Source organism: Lepidothrix coronata, unplaced genomic scaffold, assembly GCF_001604755.1.
Source record: "Lepidothrix coronata isolate B3197 unplaced genomic scaffold, Lepidothrix_coronata-1.0 Scaffold95, whole genome shotgun sequence".
Lineage (NCBI taxonomy): Eukaryota > Metazoa > Chordata > Aves > Passeriformes > Pipridae > Lepidothrix > Lepidothrix coronata.
This window is the reverse complement of record NW_016690275.1, coordinates 1,913,890-1,933,558: the sequence shown is the minus strand read 5'-3', so window position 1 is coordinate 1,933,558 and position 19,669 is coordinate 1,913,890. Positions and strand designations below refer to the sequence as shown.

At 40.6% G+C, this 19,669-nt stretch overlaps 1 protein-coding gene across 3 annotated transcripts in view; it reads left to right on the top strand.

Annotated features, from left to right (window-relative positions):
• MSRB3 (methionine sulfoxide reductase B3) overlaps positions 1–19,669 on the top strand; it is a 107,635-nt gene that overhangs the window by 13,952 nt on the left and 74,014 nt on the right. For all 3 annotated transcript variants that reach the window (XM_017822158.1, XM_017822159.1, XM_017822157.1), the window contains 2 exons: positions 4,763–4,889; positions 18,019–18,127. In XM_017822158.1, the coding sequence (XP_017677647.1) occupies positions 4,763–4,889; positions 18,019–18,127 (236 nt within the window). Of the gene's footprint in view, positions 1–4,762; positions 4,890–18,018; positions 18,128–19,669 lie in introns of those variants that run through there.

Here is a 19,669-nt window from a genome sequence, read left to right as displayed (position 1 = left end):
TCTCTCTAGGCTGCACTTCTTGTTCCTGCAGTGGCCAGGGGTTGATTTGTCCTGTCTGCTGAGTTTCACTGGCAGCAGCTTTAGGTGAGCAAAAACCAAATTAAAAAAAATATCCAAATGATAAGGCTGGAATAAATGTATATACAAAATATTCCACTAAGCTTTATCGGGGAAACTTTTGGTTATAGTTTGCTTTATGTCAAAATAAATAAGTAAACCCTTTGCAAAACAACTGTTCGAACTTATTGCTGGACTGAAAAATGCTTAACAAAACAAGCATTGATAAAAATGAAACTGTTAATGTAACACTTGAGTATAGTTGACTCCCAGGCCTTTACTGCCTTCTGACTTCTGGTTGCTTGGTTTTCTTCAGTGTGGCAATATTTTTGCTCTTTGCTTTTTCCAGTGACACAGGACTTCCTGTCAAGAGCCTGGGAGCCTGGCTCTCTGGCTAGTGTATACCTATCTCTTAATTGTTTCCTGCCCTCCAAATGAGGCCAGAGACTTGAGGGTGGGGGGAGGGAAATTGGAAAAAAAAGTAGAAGCCTCACACTATTAAGGTCTCATTATTGGGGCAAGAAAAAAATCCTGATTCTTCCCTTAAGAATTTGTGGCTGGTTTTTTAATTTACTTGTAAAGAGCTAAAGCTTCACATTTTTTCTTGTGAGAGCTGGGATTCTCATGTAATTTTAGGAATTCAGGACCTGAGTTGTCAGGAAAAACACTGAATATGGAAAAATTTAAACAAGTAGTGTTATGAGCTCCCAAGATCCTTGATGTTTCCATTACTGCTCTTAAAAACAAGATGTGGTAATATCAGAATTTAATCTCCCAAGTTGTCCTTCCCCCGAAGAAACTTTTCTAATTGCAGACAGAGGTTGACAAAACATAACCTGAGTACATAAAAAGTTCTTAATTTCCGAAGGACAAATTTGAGAGACCACCTATGTTACTTTATAACTAATCATGTTTGTTTTGGGGCTGAACTTAGGATTTCTGAATGTCCACAATGGACAACATAGAAGCTCTTGAAAGCTAGCAGTTCTTTCATATATGCCAATATTAGGATTCTAAAAGGAAGGCTTTCCTGGAGTTCCAATGTGTACCCTAGAAAACAGCTTCTGAAGTCCACCTAATGACATAGTTACTGCTGTATTTGTATTAGCTGTATTTATAAGTTATTTATAAGTTATTTACAAGTTATCGCTGAGCATGGTGTCCATCTTAGGAAAGACGGACAGATGGAAGATCCATGTTGTGCTAGGTTAAAGGGTGAAGTGCAGTGAAGGGGCTCCAAGGGGTCTGATGACAACTGATGAGGAGCCAACAGTGTTCTGGGTGTTGCAGGCAGTGCATCAAGCAGCATGTGTTTAAAAAAAAAACAACCGCAAACCACCAAACAGTGAAACCAAAAAGTGATGTGTAAAAGAATAATCTCCTTCCCAGGACTGTGAGGTCTGTTCTGACCTCTTTGTGGAGCATCTGTCCTTCCAGAAAAGTGGCATGTTGCAGTAAAGTTGCAATAAAGATGTTGGGGTTATCAAGTCTGTGTGGTGGAAGTGCAGCACTGCAGTACTCACTGTGGCTCAGGCGTGTGACAGTCGCGTTAGCTGGCTGTACCCAGGCCCCCCAGCCTTGACAGTAGCAAGGTGGGATGTGAGTCAGCACAGCTGGGCTCCCTCGGGGCTCAGGCAGGTGTCTCCAGCACCAGCATGTGGGCTTTGCTTAACCTGGAAAGGGTCGGATACATGTGGTACGGTAGTTTAAACCACTAGCAATGCTATTCCCAGGATGGTGTTTTCACAGAATCACAGAATCAACTAGGTTGGAAAAGACCTCTGAGATCATCGAGTCCAACCTATGACCAAACACCACCTTGTCAACTAGACCATGGCACCAAGTGCCACATTCAGTCTTTCCTTAAACCCCTCCAGGGACGGTGACTCTGCCACCTCCCTGGGCAGCCCATTCCAATGCCCAGTCACCCTTTCTGTGTCGAACTTCTTCCTAATGTCCAACCTAAGCCTTCCTTGGTGCTGCTCAAGACTGTGCCTTCTTGTCTGGTCACTAGCTGCCTGGGAGAAGAGACCAACCTCACCTGGCTACACCCTCCTTTCAGGTAGTTGTAGAGAGTGATAAGGTCACTCCTGAGCCTCCCCTTTTCCAAGCTAAACAACCCCAGATTCCTCAGCCATTCCTCATAAGACACATGCTCCAGACCCTTCAACAACTTCATTGCCCTTCTCAGGACTTCTTCCCATGTTTCTTGTCGTGCTCTGGCTGTTCCTGTTAAATAAGTCTGAGGCATAAACATGGCACCGGAGCCTGCTGAATGCTATGGCCAAGCTTGCATGTGCCACAGAAAGAGCAGAGGGAAGATGCAAACCTGTCATTCTCCCTCAGTCTCTTCTTTGTACCCATGGAATTGGCAAGCAGGGGTGAAGCACCTCCAAACAAATATGTGAATTGCAATGAGTCTGACTTTGCGTTTCTCTTTACTGATTCTTCACAAGCCATTCTTACCGGAGTCTGTAAGCTCCCTGCAGCAGGGTTTGTGTGTGCATACAGTAACTGGCACTGGGAGGTCCTCTCCTACTGGAACTACTGGGCACTGCTGTAATGTACAGAGTAAATAGAAATAGCAATCAAAGCCTCAGCAATCAAAGAATAAAATATGCTAACTGCAGCAAAGCACTTGCATGGATGCTCAGTGATATTTTATTGGGCTTTCAGACTTGCATATACTCTGAGTCTTTATGAATACTTGAGAGTAAATAACAACACATTGGTGAACAGTGAAATACTTGACATTTTCAAGAGGCCAGGATCTATTTTATAATCCTCGGGAATTTCAAATAATGTCCTCCAAGCTGTTTACACTTGAGGGAGGGAGAGGAAGAGGGAGAAGGAGAAGGAGAGGGAGAGCAGGGAGAGGGAGGAGGGGGATGAGGGGAAGAAGGGGAGGAGGAGGGAGGCAGGGAGGCGGCGCTGCTCTGGCCGGTCAATCCCGCACCTCGCAGGCGTGGGCCAGGCGGAGGCCGCCAGGCGGCGCCGCCTCGCTCGGGCCGGGCCGGGGGCGGTGCGGGCCGCCCGCCGGTGGGGGGCGCTCGGAGCGTGGCCTTGTAGTGCGGCCGGGGCGGCGGGGCAGGGCCGGCAGCGAGGACGGCGTGGGGCTGCGGCTGCCTGCCCGCACACCTCTGGCGTCCCGCCCGTCTGCTCTGGAGGGGTTCGCGCAGGTTTTCGCGCAGCTCCGCTGCTACGCGAGACGGGTTTGTGTGTGAAGGTGTGAAGGTGCTCGCGGGCTGCCCTTCTCGCAGCGCCTGCCCGGCCCCCGCCGTCGGGCAGCACGGAGGAGTCGAGGGTTTCGCGGCGAGTTTGGTTTGGGTACGCCCGAGTTGAGGCGTGTTGATGCGGGCAGATTTCTGTCGGATACGCTCCAGACCGGTTTGGTAATGGATACGGCTGGGTGCTGGGTGCTTGTTACAGTCACGGAATCGTCATGGAACGGTTTGTCTCGGAAGGGACCTTTAAAGGCCATCTAGTCCAACCCCCTGCAGTGAGCAGGGACAGCTTCAATGAGATCAGGTTGCACAGACTCTTGTCCATTCTGACCTTGAGTGTTTCCAGAGATGAGGCATCCACCACCTCTCTGGAGTGTTCTACAGATGTCCTCTCTGAGTCTTGCTCTTCAGGATGAAACCATGGGCAGTTTATTCACCGTTGGGGAAACGCTTGGGATAGCGCCTGCTGTGGGCCATTGCTGGACGCTGCCTGCCGCGGCTCCGGAGCTGCCGCAGACCAAAAAGAAAGGCCTGGGAGGAGGCTGGGAGACCTGCCCGGCCACTTCTCAGTCACACGGGGCCCGATCCTGCTTCCACGAGAATCCCAGAGAATTTCCGTACTGACTTTGCTGTGGGTTGGCTCTGGTCCCCTGTCACATAATTATGAAGTGAGCTATGGCTGTACATGGCTGGGCTATAAGGCAGCTGCATTTCCTCCCTCCCATCATGGGGTGAACAAAACAATTAGTATTTGTGCATGAAACCCTTCTGAAATAAAATCTTGTGACTGCCATTTCTCTGTTTTCTATATTTGAACTGGCCGGAAGATTGTTTAAATGTATCTCATGGACAGTTTACAACATGAATTATTTCCTGCCCTTGAAAAGTCCTGGTTTTAAAATATCTGACAAGTTTATTACAATGAAATGTCACATTCCTCAAACAAGTCATTAAAAGAACAATTTTTTAGCAATGACTGGTTTCCAGCATTCACTATTCAGAAATGTTGCAGACTGATTTTGTTTTGAATAAAATAAATAGAAAAAGCCTACATGTTTGCTCTGCCTAGCATTCCTGGGTGTTCCAGGCAGGATTTCTGCTATCTAGTTGCAGTCCTAAGGTTTCTTCCTTAGTACCTCTGTACTTGTGACCACTTAGACTGCTACCCCCCCAAGTTGCTCTCAGTTGGGTATCTAAAGCAGCTGTGAATGCCCCTCATAAAAATGCCCCCTCCCTCTCACTTTGTAGCATATTAAATGGTTTCACTGAATACTATGTAATATATATCAAAATGGTAGGGGATGGTGTATCAGAAATGGGCTAGACATACTAAGAAAATTGCATGTAGAATTGTGCTCCCATGTGGTGGTCTTATAAAATTTCAATTATTGTTTTTTCTGTGACTGTATCTTAACATTTTTGATGTTTTAATTTGTTCTCATCTTTTTTTTTTCTTTTTTTTTTTTTTCTTCCCTACTCAGCTCTTGCCCCTGTTCTTTGCCTCTGGTTTTGTTGGTGAGGATATCACAGTGATGTCTGCATTCAACCTGCTGCATTTGGTGACAAAGAGCCAGCCAGTGGCCCTGCGAGCCTGTGGGCTTCCCTCAGGTTGAATGGGTGCTGCTTGTTGTGTCATGCGTAATGAAGGCCCTTGTAGGAATGGGTGTCTCTGCTGCAGGAAACAATGTGCTATGAGTTGCTGTGGTTTGTTTAAATTTTCCTTTGAGCCAGAAGTTTATTTGCCTTTTTTTTTTAATAAAAGTCACTGGCTTGAGTGAGGGGTTTCATATCTGAGATTTCAAGAAGTTTGGAAATGCTAACTTCATTGTCCAAAATATTGTCTCTTAAATTTTATATTATTTTTCTCATTCTTGGCAAAAATGGTGAAATATTTTATTAAATGCCATTTCTACTTCTAAAAAGATGCATTAAAGAATTTAGGATGTTGATTGCTATTAAATCATAGGACTTAAAAACATTTCCCAAAATCTTTAGTAGTATACTGTAGTTACACTCCATGTGTTTCTTTTCACATTTTTATTATAAATCAAATATGTTGTACTGAAAATTATGTACAAAAAGTGTGCAGATTTTAAAAGTTAATTCTTTTATTCCTCTGACAGCATATTCCTTAGTTATGTGACACTTCTCTACATAACTAAATGGAAACATGCAATTTAATGCCCAGATGCAGCTGTACTTCTCATGTAAGGTCCAGGTTTGTCCATTAGGTCTGGAAAGGGTGCCATAAGACCTCATCTCCATGAGTTTGTTATTGATGAAAACCTTGAACCTAAGTATTTTGTGTTTCACTTGAACAACAAAAGCGTATCTGTAATGTTCGCATAGTATTGTGAGTGTACATGGTTATGTGGGAGAAAATAAAAGCTGCACTGAGCTAATTTTAAACATGACTAAGAATTTTCTTGACACCCAAATAAAAAAGATACAGCCCTGGCTGATCAGTGTTTGAAGCCTCAAAAGAGAACCAGCTTGGGTGTTGTGCTACATTCACAACTGGTTCATAAGGCTGCAGAATGTTATGAGCAGTTTTTCCCAGAGCTGGACTTAGCAAGCATATGGAGATGATGTTTTAAAGATTTTTTTCAGTGATAAGAGATCAATTTTCAAGCTGATGGATTTTTTCTAAAGCTGATTACACTTTATTTGAACTAAATCTGAGTCCAATTTTTGCAGCATTTGTGTTCTGTTTCCCCCACATGTGCACAAAACTCCCATTAACCTTGATAGGAGCTGCAAACACATATTGAGGAAGAGAGAGAATAACCCACATTGTGTCAGCTTGACCTTGGTTTCCCGTTATATTTGCCGCTGAGCCAGATTTAAAACCCTAAAAATATAGGGTAAGCAAATTTCCTTAGTCCTCATTTTGTACCTTTTGATGTGTGCTCATGTTGCCAGTGTCTACCTTAAAATGGGGACACACAGCCTTCTGGCCATTTTATTCCCACTCTGAAAAGGAGATCCCAAGTTGATCAGCTAGAAACACATAGAGCCCATGGGAGGTTTTGCTGTTCTGTACCTATTTGCAAAGCATTGCATTATCTGTTTTGTCAAATTGTTTTTCTGTCATAATCCAGTAGTCACATTTTGGAATTAAAAAGTTAACACTACTGTTTATTCCCTTTGATCCCTAACTGTGCAACCATTAATAGATTGAGTTCCACTGACTACTTTATATATATATATATATATAGAGAGAGAGAGAGATATTTATATATAATAAACCCAAATTCATCTGCTAGCAGTGGAATAATATACAATCACATATCTTACATATTTAAAGAGTAATCTAAATTCCCCAGATGCTTATAAAGTAATATAGGCTTGTTTTGCCTTTGGTTTGTTTTTCGTGTGTGTGGTGTATTTAGAGGGTTGCAAGTAAATGGTATAGCATGTATCGAATAAAACATGGGAATGAGACGTAGAGCCAACATCTGCTTAAATGCCACAATGCCCTGTGACTTTGACTTCTGAATATACATAAAATACCCCAAGTTCTCATGATTTTTTTATGACATAACACTTTGAGTTAGTACTTTTCCCACCATCCAGATCTGTGTGAATTGCAGTCCTTCAACCATACCACCATGCCATGTGTCCACTGAGTCTGGGACGGTGTGGAGCTTGGTTGCCTTCTAATTCAGTGGCAAATTCCATATGGGATGAGACTTTTGAACCTTCTGGAACCCCTGCCCACACAGCGTAAAGGAGCGAAGTGCCAGCAGAGCAGCAAATGGGGCTTTCAAACAACATTTTCAACTCTATGCAGTTAAATATTTGCAGGACAAGGACTTGAATGAAAGTATCATTTCAATTTCTGTGCTTGGAATGATACCTCTGTCCTTTCTGTAAGAGACAAACTAACACAATGCAGTATTTAATTTATATTTAATATATAGTTGTAGATCAGAAATAAGTGACATTTCCCCCCAAAAAAAATTTAAATTAATGAAATACCATTGGGAGGTATTTTAGAATAGAGATGACCTTCTGTCTCTTTTTTGAACCACAATTTTGTAAGCATGTATGAGTTACATGGGATCACTTGTGCTAGTGAGGTGTTTTTACTTGCTCTTTTTCTGTTTGTATATTAGCACCTGGAGTGCAGGTCTGTTCTTCCAAATTGTATTTTAAAAATACTTTTTTGTCTGAAGTTAGGACTAAACGTTTCAATGTGTGCAAACCTAGTGCACTGTTTGCTCATAACCTTTTTTATAGACAAAATGGCAAATCCGAGCAGGAGCAGGCACTCCCAGTAGATGGCACTAGGCATTTGCTGTTATGCATGCCCAGGGCTATATGAAAAGCTTCCCATTTAGGAGTTATTCACACAGAAAGTACACCCTGAGACCTTAGGAACATTTACAAGTATTTTAAGAAAAGTGTGAGCACTGGGAAGAATCACATCACTCTATGCTCGTACACAGACTACCATCACATTGGTTCAAGGTTTCTTCACTGCCAGTAATGATTACAGTTCTGTTGTGTCTGTTGCATGATGTAGAAATGTTGCTCCTTGAGCCCACTTAAATAAAGTCGAATGCTCTGAATTTCTTTGGAAATCTAGGATGCACTCAGCACCTGCTGGGATTTAGTTTACAGAAATTCAGTCTTAAAAACAAAAAACAAACAACAAACCACTTCAAAACCACAACAACGCCCATCAAATGTTTAATGTAAAAACTACTTCAGCTGCTTTAATGCATACCAAGAAGCAACTGATACAAATAATGATTATGCAGATTCCATGTACATGTTTTCTGAAGCAGACCACCAACCTATAAATTAAAAGGTAGCTTATTTTGCTTTGCTGTGTCTTTTAATTATTATGGGTTCTCATTTCTTAAAAAGATCTTTTATTTCTTTAACACTTTGAATGTTGTGCTGCTTACATCACATTTTTGCATGCGATAATTTGGCTTTTCCTCTCCTGTAGATCAAAGAAAATTATGGTGCTTGTAAAATTAAGTTAAAGTAATGATGAAGAAACTACAGGGGTAGACTTAGGGTTGGTTTATTTTTTTTTTCCTGCATAATAAAGTCCTAGGTAATATTAAATTCTTGTGAAGTGTTTAATTACTAAAATAACTACTAGTAGGAAACCATACTTTCTTAGGATTAGATGAAATTACAATGCATCTGTATGAAGATGGTGCTGGGCATATGGTGTAAGTCTTTATTAAGTAAATATCTATAGTATAGTTTTTCATAACTTGTTTTATTAAATATTTGTTAATACTTAATTTCAATATAATATCTTTTTATAAAATTGAAATGAATAGTGAAGACAAAATTACTGGGTCTCAAAATTGGACTTTTATTAGTAATCTTTTAACATAAAGGATTACTTTCAGAAGCAGATCTTCTAAACATTTGCGTGCATTTGTTCCTCCGAACTCTCAAACTGCTCATGTCAGTGAAATCATCTGTGTGCATAATGTTTGCCAGATATGGCTTTAACAACAAAAAGTCTAGAAAAAACCTTATTCTTGTGTGTTTCAAGTATAGTAGTTGCTGTCAAACTCTGTGTGACTTAAGTATGTCTAAATGTTTCATATTGTATGTTTCTATGTTCCGAGATATCATTTCCATAATGTATAACTTCCCCATAGTTTACCCTAATGTGTATCACCAGAGATGTACTACTACAGATGTCTGTTCACATGGTTTGAATGAAAATAAAAGTAAGACTAATATTGTATAGCATAAACCACCAGTATGGCTATGGTTAAATGCCTGTCAATGTTTTCATTATAAATCCCTATTTTCTGGGGTTTATATCTTGAATATAAAAATTTGCTCTGTGTTTAAATAAGTCATACAAGGTCTCAGATGAGACCTTGTTCCTGTTCCTCAGAACTGGTTGGGGGGCAAAAATTAAAACTAATTTCTATCAAGCGAAATTAAAAAAAATAGCAAATACTAATTTGGAGCAAAAATAGATTTTTAAATTTAAAGTAGTCTTAAAAATACCTAGCTTACTACTTCCTAGCAGTTGTGATGAATTTGATAAATGCTTGAAAAGAGTCTTGAAAATACGCACTATGTGAGCACAATAGTAAATAGCATGTGAAGCCTTTCATGTGTCATTATTATATAAATGTTTGTGTATATGTCTGCCCTCTAGTCATAAGAACTGTATTATCGTAATAGAGCATATTTTTGAAATGACTTTAGTTTTAAAAATTAACTTTGCATAGAGCTGTCTTAATGGGAGTATATTCAGTGTAGTACTGTATTTACAAATATTTCTTTTGTACAATAGTATTCAGTCTAGAATGTCTTATTTAATGCAGTTTAGAATGAAATTTATTTGTGGATATCTCATTGGGAGTAATACTTTAAGAGTACCTGATACTTGTAAAACTTGGGATCATAAAGAAAACTAGAAACCTTTTGTACGTACCCTAGAGTTTGTACCCTGTTTTTTTGCTCTTTTCAACTCCTTGTTCTGATGGAGTTTCACACTCTTCCTCATCTGCTCAATAGTCAGAAAGTGCTCGTCCCTGCCTCATCTGGGTAGAGGCTCCTCAGTGACTCTTGCACTGAGAAGCTCAAGGATGATGCGATGTCTCTTGTGCTCCCAGACCATGCACAGAGCCAGTTCCTTAATGTGTTCCTTGATGGATCTTTTAAGGTTGTTTGTGTGCCCTTCCTGCTCCCATAAAGGACCCACCACAAACCATTTCCACCCTTCTTGCAGAAATGTTTTAATTCTGGGAGCTCATAAATTTCCTGTGTTCCATTCCTGTGCCCTCTGCAGCTCAAACTTACTGTGTTTTCTGCTTAGTTGGGTACGGAAAAGATGAAGTTTCAGCACTAATGGTGTTTTGTGTTTTAAAGTTTCTCATGGAAAATTACTTTTTTATTATTGGAGTATTTATCAGGACATCTGAGAAGTCCTTTAAGGACTGCCTTCACTTTTTTCCCTTCAATTAAAAGCAACTCCTGGCTTTGTCCTTTTTCTGAGCAGTATGTGATGAAGGTTTCAGAGTGTGTATGTGATGTAAAGGAGAGATGACAGCACACAAAAAGGAAGGAGATTTTTTTATGTTGCTAAGCTGAGGGCGTACAAGCAAGAAAAGGTGCAAGAAGTGAATATAAAGCTTAAAGTCTGTAAGACTAGGTTGGGAAGCAATGGAGAAGATAATCTAGTAGGCCACTTAGGGAATGGGTGAGCTTGGAATTTGATGGAACATGGAATGGGTCTAGACTGTGGATTGGGAGTCAGGCACTAGAGACAGGAACATTACCATAACTTAACTGGTAGGTTAACCACAGGTTGCTACAGCACAGATCATGAGTTGGGGGAAACAAGTAGAGAGGAGACCCAGAGAATGCTAAGAAGAAGAAAATGTTTGTTCTTAGTTACAAGCTAAACATGTGTCTCAATCTGTGATTTCCTTCAAAAGAAGCTGTGTTGGGAAGGGACACATGGCCAGGGTATGAAAGTGCTCCCTGCTCTGGCTGGAGGGGAGGTTCTTGTGGGTTGGGAGGTGCCAGCAGCCCAGATCCGGCACTGGCGACTTTATGCACTGAATGCAAGAACTCCCAGCTCAGTGCTCTGGCCCAGGTCAAGGAGTCCCAAGGAGAGCAGAATGGGAAAGGGCTTGACTGAGTCCTCTTAAAGGCTTTTTATAGAGCTTGACCCCATCTTCCTAACTCATAAAGCATGGCTGAATTTTAAAGAAATGCAGGAATTCCAGAAGGCCCATTAGTGAAAGAGGTTGCCAGTTACAAACCTTTTTGGCTGTTTCTCTACCATTAGTCCTGAAGCAGATTGAGAGGGCAGGGGGCTACAGTGTTTTCTGTAGTAGTTCTTCTGGTCATAGCAGAGCAACAGCTGGAGCACAGAGTGTCGCAGCAGCTTCTGTCTTCATGCTGGATATGTCCCTCAGTGGAGAAGTGGAGTGAAAAGCCATAGAGCAGGCTATGCCTGCTTGTGTCTTTGCTAAAAAGGTTCCTTACCCTCCACAGTGGCAGACAGACCGAGTTTTGCAGGAGGTTAGATCTAGGCTGTTGTGGGGAATTGGAGGAGAAGAAAGACCTTCCCTCCCACCCCTCTCCTTTCCTCCACCCCCCTCCCAAGTACAGATTGTGGCACCTTGACTCATTGGCTCATTTCACAGGCCACACATCACTATTGTGGAGGAAGCAGGAGGAGGATTTAGCAACAGCCTGAATGCCAAAATAAGCTACACACCACTGCGGTAACTGCTGGCAAATGCTGACTTTTTAATTGTTTCTGATGCAGGGTTAAACCTTTATTAAAGCAGTGTGAATAAACTTCTTTTGATGGCTGACTGAAATATTTTAAACGCAAAAGGTAGCATAAAGCCCTCATTAAATTCATCTTAATTCTGCTGTTAATAAAATGTCTTTCCATATGTTGTGCACCCTTTTATTGATTCGGACAGAAATCTACTGACCAGATACGGAGTGCTCAATGTCTCTGCCTTTCTTCCTTTTAATTTAAAAAAATGTACTGCCTGTGAAAGGTGCTAGGATCATATCAGCAAAACAAAAGTCTCTTTATCTGTTAGGAGGAAGTGGAAGAGAAATCCATCATTATAAATGTTTCCCCTTCCACTGCTGTACCAAGAGATCTTGATCTTGTCTTGTCTGTTTTGCATCCAAGAGTAAGGCAAATAGGTCATCTGCCCTGTGCACTCTGTCTTTGGCCATCTCAGCAGAAACAATAACAAATGTGGCAGTTTATAATGTAATGAGCTTGTGCTCCACTTAATTGAAGGTTCTATTCACCAACCTCTGCTGAGCAGCCATTATGCTGTCATTGCTATGGTACTAGTGAAGATGACAGTTCAAAAAGCTCCAGGGGAAGCTGCCTTCACCTCCACCAGCTAGCACACAGTGGTGGTGGACTCCTCAGTCTTTATAATTTGGAAAGGTTGTGAGACCAAGACTGTGGCTGGTAGTGACATTTATTTCATTATCATCAGATAAGGAAGTAGACGTACCTGGAGAGAACAAAAGGAGCCGCTTTTCTTTCCCCCTTTCCCACTATGCAAAACACTTGAGTCTTTTGTTAAATGTTTTTTACATTTGCAAGGTTCAGATTTCTCTTCCAGGGAATGTCTCTTTGGCTTTCATGGCCATGTAACCTGCTGCAAGCATGCTTGCAGGCCTGTGGAAACAACAGGGCAGCTCCTGTTCCCATAGATGCTGCTTGTACGGGACTGCTGGGGTTCTAATAGCATTTTCTTTGCAAAGAAAACAAGTGCACAGAAGAGATGCATGAGTTACCAGTTTGGGGGTTTTTTGTTTGTTTTGATTTGGTTTGGGTTTGTTTTTTTTTTATTTTGGGGGTTTTGGTGCTTAACAAATTTGCTGTCTTATATGGGAGATTTCTGACGATGACTCAGAATATATGCATTTGTATTAAACATGAGCCATGCTGATGACCAGGTGGAAAAAATAAATGTGACAGCTCTGTTACTTGATTGCATGGGAAGTTTTCAAATTTGCAAAGAAGGGGCTTGCCCTTCCCTTGTGGCCATCTGACCCTCCTGGGTGTTAAGTAAATAATTTTTTTAAACACAGTTAATTTTTGGGTGGCATTCTTTTAAGATAGAACCTGGCATTTGACCCAAAATTGTAACTGCTGTCCTGGTACCTGGCTTTAGGATTTTCAATGCACAATATAGTGGAAATAGTCTTCGCCCCATTACTTCTAATGCTTGCATGAAACTGCAAATGATATTTCAACAGCGGGTGGGAGCTGGCTACCTACAGAAAGAAAGCAAAGGAGCCATCCCTCAGAGGAGAAACACAGATCAGTTTTTCAATGTGTAAAACATTTACAGGGGTTTTTGAAGGATGAAGTTTGGATTTTACCTAAACTTGACCTCCCAGCATTTCAGAGTTTCTTTTGCAGCATCTATCCTAGTCACCAACAGGCTTAGGTAATTTAAAATGGCTTGTGAGTGGATTATAAAAAGGACTATCATGTCAAATACAGGTTTTATAAAACTGTGTTTTCCAGCTTAGAAGGCAGTAAAATTTTTTGCAATGATTTGCTTTTTCAAGAGTTGTTCTTTTTTAAACTAGATGAGCAGTTTCTGACTTCTTTGCAGTTGAGAGGACCCTACAGCGTTCTTCTAAGACTGTGGACTACAGGCTGCAGAGAACAAACTAAACAGAAGTGAGAGAGTTGAGCATTTGCCTTTTTGTAATCAAAGAGAGGCAAAACTGTCAACAAGAGGTGTAAACTGTGTAAATGAAATTTGAAATAATAAAAAATAAGAGATTCCACTTTGAATAATATTGAGTGTTAGCAAAAGCATATGTAAAGATATTTATTTAAGAAATGTATGCAAATATTTTTTAACTTTGCAGGATTCCTCTTAATGTCAGTTTGAGATAATTTACCATTGATCTACCCCTGTCTGATGCACCTGTGGGGGGACAGACTTTGGAAAGCAAAGAGGTGTATACTTAGAGTCAGATCCTGTAGTACATTCATAGACCCTTAAGTAGCTCTGGATATGCCAAAGGGTCTGCCTATAGAGGTCACATTGCAGGACTGGGGCTGGGGTGGTATATGAGTAATAAAATGTGCTGGAAGGCCCCTAAAAAACTGCTTGGGTATATTAAAAGAAGTAGTACGGAAAACTAGAAGCCCAATTTGTTATATGGCTGTGTTTTGCTGGAACATTTGATCTTGCTGTATTTAATTCAGGAAGTCTAAGTGGTATGTACTCAGTCCATGACTGTAATGTCCATTAATTCTAGTGGAACATAAGCATACATAGAAGGGGGGAAATGTAAGCTGTGTCTTCCATGCATAGTTGAAATATTGAGCTAATTTCAGTGATAGGAAGCAAAAAAGCATAAGAGAAAACTGTTAGAATGGTTCCAAAGACTGTTTGAAGTAGGAAAGCCATCAGGAAAAATGCCACCAAATTTCAGGGCATGTCAGACACTAATCGCCACCCTCTGGCATGTTGGAACGGGTGAAGGGCTGAGTGGTGAGGAGTAATGGTCTGCTAACTTGTGTTGGTCTGTCTGAATATATCTTGTTGCTAGTTTTCTTTTGATTGCTTATAGGGAAGGAATGTTATGAATCACGGATTTGAAAAGGTCAGCTGGAATTTATATGTGAGGTGAGATGCTTAATGTCTTCATTATCAGGTCAACACCAAGAAAATACTTTCTGTTCACTTAATTCGTACAGAGGACTCTAGAGCTGAACTCTGAAATGCCCACAGTCTGCCGGTGAATAGGAGATGGCAACATGCACTCCCTATTTTTCAGAAAAAAATCTTCCTAAGCATAGGAATACCATGAAGTCTCCAAGAAGGGTTTGGTGTTTGTTTCACCCTCCTCAGTTTTTCTTTTTTTTTTTGTGTTTACACATTAAAATTTGTGAGCCTAGTCTTGTCCTCACAAAGCCTTCCATCCTGCTCCAGGATCATAACTGCTTTTAGTACTGCTGTAACTGTTGGCAGGAGGCTGAAGGCAAGTGCCTGTTGGTGACAGTTGCCTACACACTGCTCTTCTCATGAGTGCCCACCCCAGTGAAGGCTCTGTGGTGTGCTGATTAGAGAGATTTAATCTGGCCTTCAATCATCAGTAAAGAGAATTTTGTTTGCCTTTGCAGGCCAGTGTTCACCTCTGCTAACAGTAGGATCTAACTGGAGTTCAGAACATAGCTGTCCTGGGCTCCTCTAAAAGTCATTGATCAAACATCACCTCCAAAGAACAAGTGAGATCCTTTCCAGAGTCCTAATATAGATCCTATGAATCCAGACTCTGTTATTCTCATATTTAATTTAGTCTCACCTAGTGACAGTTTTTCTCATATTGGGCATATCTTTGTGTAGCTTTGTGTTGTACCCTGGAACAGTTTCAAAACCAGAAGCAACCACTCTGAGCACTTTTGTCCCTCTAGCATGTAATTTCTTTTCCTAATCAAAGGAATCTCATCCAGTGGTTTCTAGGATTCATTGCACTTTATAGAAGCTTGCAGACTAGCCCTGTTTCAGGTAACGTACCCTTACATGCTCTGCAATCGGGGGTTAGCCTTGCTTTACCTCCTTGGCTCTTTGGCAATATGGAAATAGTGTGATCCATTTACTGACCTATTATTTTGTTGCTAGCAATTAAATAATAAGTGCAATTAATTGAATAGGGCCTTCTTGAATGCTGAGGACTCGACCAAGAGATTTCTTTTATGATTTGTAGTGCTTGTAGTGCAACTTTTTGTTGATGAGTACTCAAATTACAAACCTGGAGAATCCTTTGTTGGGGTCAGTTGCAGTTTACCCCACTGCACTTTGGCAAAATTTCCCTGTAGACAAAAATACTTGTTTGTAGTATAGAATATGCAGTTAATCATTAAAACAGGTGGGGAAAATATTTTTTTAACATGCTTTCTACTTCTGATCTGTGTTGTAGATCAAGTGGCATCTAGAAATTTTTTTGTGCATACAGTGAGCCCATTGATTGAAGAACATTAAATTTCTAAAAGAGATGAAAAATTATTTAGGGAGAGTAAAGAGGGAGTACTGACCATTCTTTAAAACACTCAGTATTTTCTCTTTTTCCAAAGTGAAGCTATGCTTACTTTTTTTTTTTTTTTGCAACAGCTGAGGAGCAAATAGTATGGTTTTTTTAAATTATGGGTAGATATTTTTAAAAGTGATGTTGGTTTACAAGATTTTCTGCTCTCTAGACTATTTTTTAAGACTGTAATTATAGATAAAAGACTGTTTCTCAAACAGTTTCTTTCTGAGCTGCATAATGCAAGATAACAATAGCTATTTATATAATGTATATGCTTCCTTTCCCTGTTAGCTATACTTTGAAAGAATTATTAGTCCTAGAGTCCTGCACGTTTGGAGAATAAAAACCTCCAAAGTTTGACATCTTTAAATAAGCAACCAAATGTTATAAAGAACAAACCTCACTTACAGTTAGGAAACAATATTTACATTTAAGGTTGAAAAGCCAGGATGTAGGAAAATTTTGCTAATTTGGAAGGTGACCTTTAAGTGCACCAAAACCAAATAATTTGTAAGCTATGGCACAGGGCACATTCCTGCAAAATTTGTGTGAATACTGCTTTAGTGGTTCTTGAAAGACAAACAAAGAGACCTGGAATGAAATCTTTATCCCTCTCCCAAATAAGATTGAAGCTAACAAAGGCATACAGCAGCGCTCTTTCAAAGCTTGCCACTAAAACGAGGGCTCTGCAGCACAGCTAATGAGATGGCTCAGAGTGGAAAACAATCTGTTTTTAAGAATGTTTAGATGAAAAGTAATTTCTAATCTATGAAATAAAATCGCTTTTCAATACCTTTCTTTCAGTAGTAAAGGTTTTTATGTTTGCACTATTTACTTCAATCAGATGTTTTCAATTTTACTTTTTTCTTCCTGAAAATACTTCCTAGGGCTAGTGGTTAGTTGATAGTGACCAATAGCATTATTCTTTTTCTGTCTCCCCTATTCACCCACTCCCACACATTAAAAAATTGAGAAAAGAAGAGGGGGAGGAAGAAAGAAACATCTTTTCCTAAATGATTTGCAAGCATCTGTGCTTTAAGCTACTTTTTATGAACACTTCTTAGTAATGACTCAAGGTAAAAAAGCAGAAAAGCATCCAACGTTAGGAAATTGCAATCCAATACCATGTAATTTAAACCTGCCATTGCCTCTCCTGTACTAAATGACATACAGATGGGTAGCTCTGTTGCCTCTACTTTGGGAACACAATTGGTCTTTTTATGAGTGTATACATGTTACTAGCAAAAAATATTTTTGTCAGCACTGTTTATTTCTAATTGTGCCATATTTTAATTACTGTCATAATTACAGTGCTTTTTCCCTGCTGTATTTTGTCAGCTAATTTTTGCCAATGATTATGTAAGTTACCTGAATATTTGGCAATTTCTGCTACTACTTTGGGAGTTTTCATTCCCAGAAGCAACCTAATTTTTTTTCTTTCCTGATGTGAATTTTTGCACTATACTAATGTGTTCTTTTACAGTAATCTTTTTTTACTTCTTGGATTTTCTGTGTGAACTAAGCAAAGCAAAAGTTGAGATTTTCAAAGGAGAGTAATTTCAATAGCAACCTTAAATTTTACAACATGTTCATTGTTGAACCTTGTACAGCCTTGTGCATAAAGAAATTACTTGCTCCTCAGTGCTTCAACAGTGAAAAAATAAAATGGCTACTGTCATAAAGAATGATGATGCAACTAGAAGTTAAATCAACCTTATTGTAATTCTGAAGATTTAGAATTGTTAGCTACTTTTAAGGGTAATGAAATTGCTAGTTGTTGTGGCTAAACATCATATGCCCATTACCATAAGTCTCCAATATAGATGTCTTGTAAAGAATGTTTCAGCTGTAGCTGGGTTTTTCGCAGATTTTTTTTTTAATGGTCGGAAAAATGGTACTTTCTTGTGAATGATTGTGTGCGCAACAGTTTAGTGTATAACACATCGAAGGGCTTTGGCTGTAGCACGTTGTCACTGCTCCAGTGGAATCACCTGGCTCTCTATAAAAATTCTTTTTTAAACTTGAAGAAATAATCAGCTGCGGTACAGCTGAGCTATTTTTTGTGCAATAGGGACCGGTCTGGTCATTGACAAGTGAATGCAGAAGCTATGCTGTGGCTGTCTGCCAAAGCAATTATTCAGGATTTAAGCTAAAAAGGCTCCTTCTTCCATATCCTCTCCCTTTGCAGGGTCATGTAGGGATAAAAAGGACTGTAAGGTGGTCTTTTCCCAGGAGGAGCTGAGGAAGCGGCTGACACCCTTGCAGTACCATGTCACTCAGGAGAAAGGGACTGAAAGGTAAGGTAGGATGAAAGAAACTCAGATCTGAAAACACAGGCATATTTCTTTTCCACCTCTCCTCTTACTGCAGTTTCCTCACTTTCCCCACCAAGTTTTGTTGGTTTTTCTTTTCCCCAGGATTTCTGCACTTGTTTACTAACCCCTACAAATTAACACTACTGCAAAGACAAGCATCTGCAACATGGGGGCCAGGGCCAAAGGTCTTGTGTGACTTTTAATGAACACTGCATGTCTTATAAAGTCACCAGGCTTATGTTTAGAGTCTGGTTTTAGTTTACTACAAAACGTGTGGAAGTAATAGTGGTTTAGGTACACTTTTTTTGGAAGACATCGTGGTAAGCAGAACCACGAGGGAAATGGCCCCGTGCCAAGAGGCTGGAGTTTTGAAGGTGGCCATTGTAAGTATAGACGTTTTGGCTGCAGAAAGAAGGTAGCATAATTTAGTTCTTTTCCACCCCACTCCAATTTCTTTTTGAAGCACATGTGGAGAAGGTATTTATTGGCTCATTTGTGGTTGGAATGTAAAAAATTTTCAATAACTGCCCTCACATGGCTTTAGTTGCTGGAAGCCAGCCTCAAGTCCTGGAGGGAAAAAAAGACTCGCTTCCAAGAGTGTTTTTAGTGAATAAAGTCTCTCTCTCAGCTGATTCCAGCACGAAAGTAACTTGCCAAAGCCCAGCCATTTTTTGTTGTCTAATTTATACCACTGAGCTTGGCCTAAGGCCCTGGCTTTACCTCTGCTCCAAATGTACTAATGATGTAACTGCTTGTTTTCATTCATGAGTTGAAAGGGCTCCCTGCTGCACGTGCGGTCCCAGTTAATAGGCAAACCTTTTCCTGACAGCGCTGAATTTGGTGGCTGAATGTGCCAGGGAGACTGGCAAGGATGGTCCCCCTCTCCGCTCCAGCCCCTTCGGTCCTCCAGCAGCCCTGGCGGGGCAGGGAGATGGTGGCCTCTGCTGGGAGGCCTGCCTTCCCCCCGGCCCTCTGCGCTCTTGTGTACGGGACCAACAACGTGATTTAATGCACACAAACAATTGGAGATTAGGTCATTCTTAAAAATCCTGTTTATAAAAAAAATTGGACCTCATAAAAACAGTGAAAGGATAATAAAAACAAGCTGCTGAGCACATAGGCTTTTTGTTGGGCTAGCACAGCTGATTCGTATTAGGTGAATGACCTCCTAGCCTTTTAGATTGTTAACTTAGAAAAATATTCCCTTAAAGCTGGAATATTGCTTTTCAACTGAAAATATAAGGCACACACAGCTTGAAATCATGCACCAATTATTTCATTTTCAGCTACAATGCCTCTGCTGCCCAAGCAGCCAGTGGCAGCCTGACCCAGCACCTCACACCTCGCTCCGCTGTGGCCACCGAGCCTGCCACACTGCCCAGACACTGGCCCAGGCACGTGTGGCAGGTTGAGCTACATGCTAAACAATCAATGTTTACAAAAATTTGACAGTTCACTTGCCAAATAGGGGAAGACTCCAGTTTTACGCCTTTTTGTTGGTGTTGTAATTCTGGCCTTTGAACT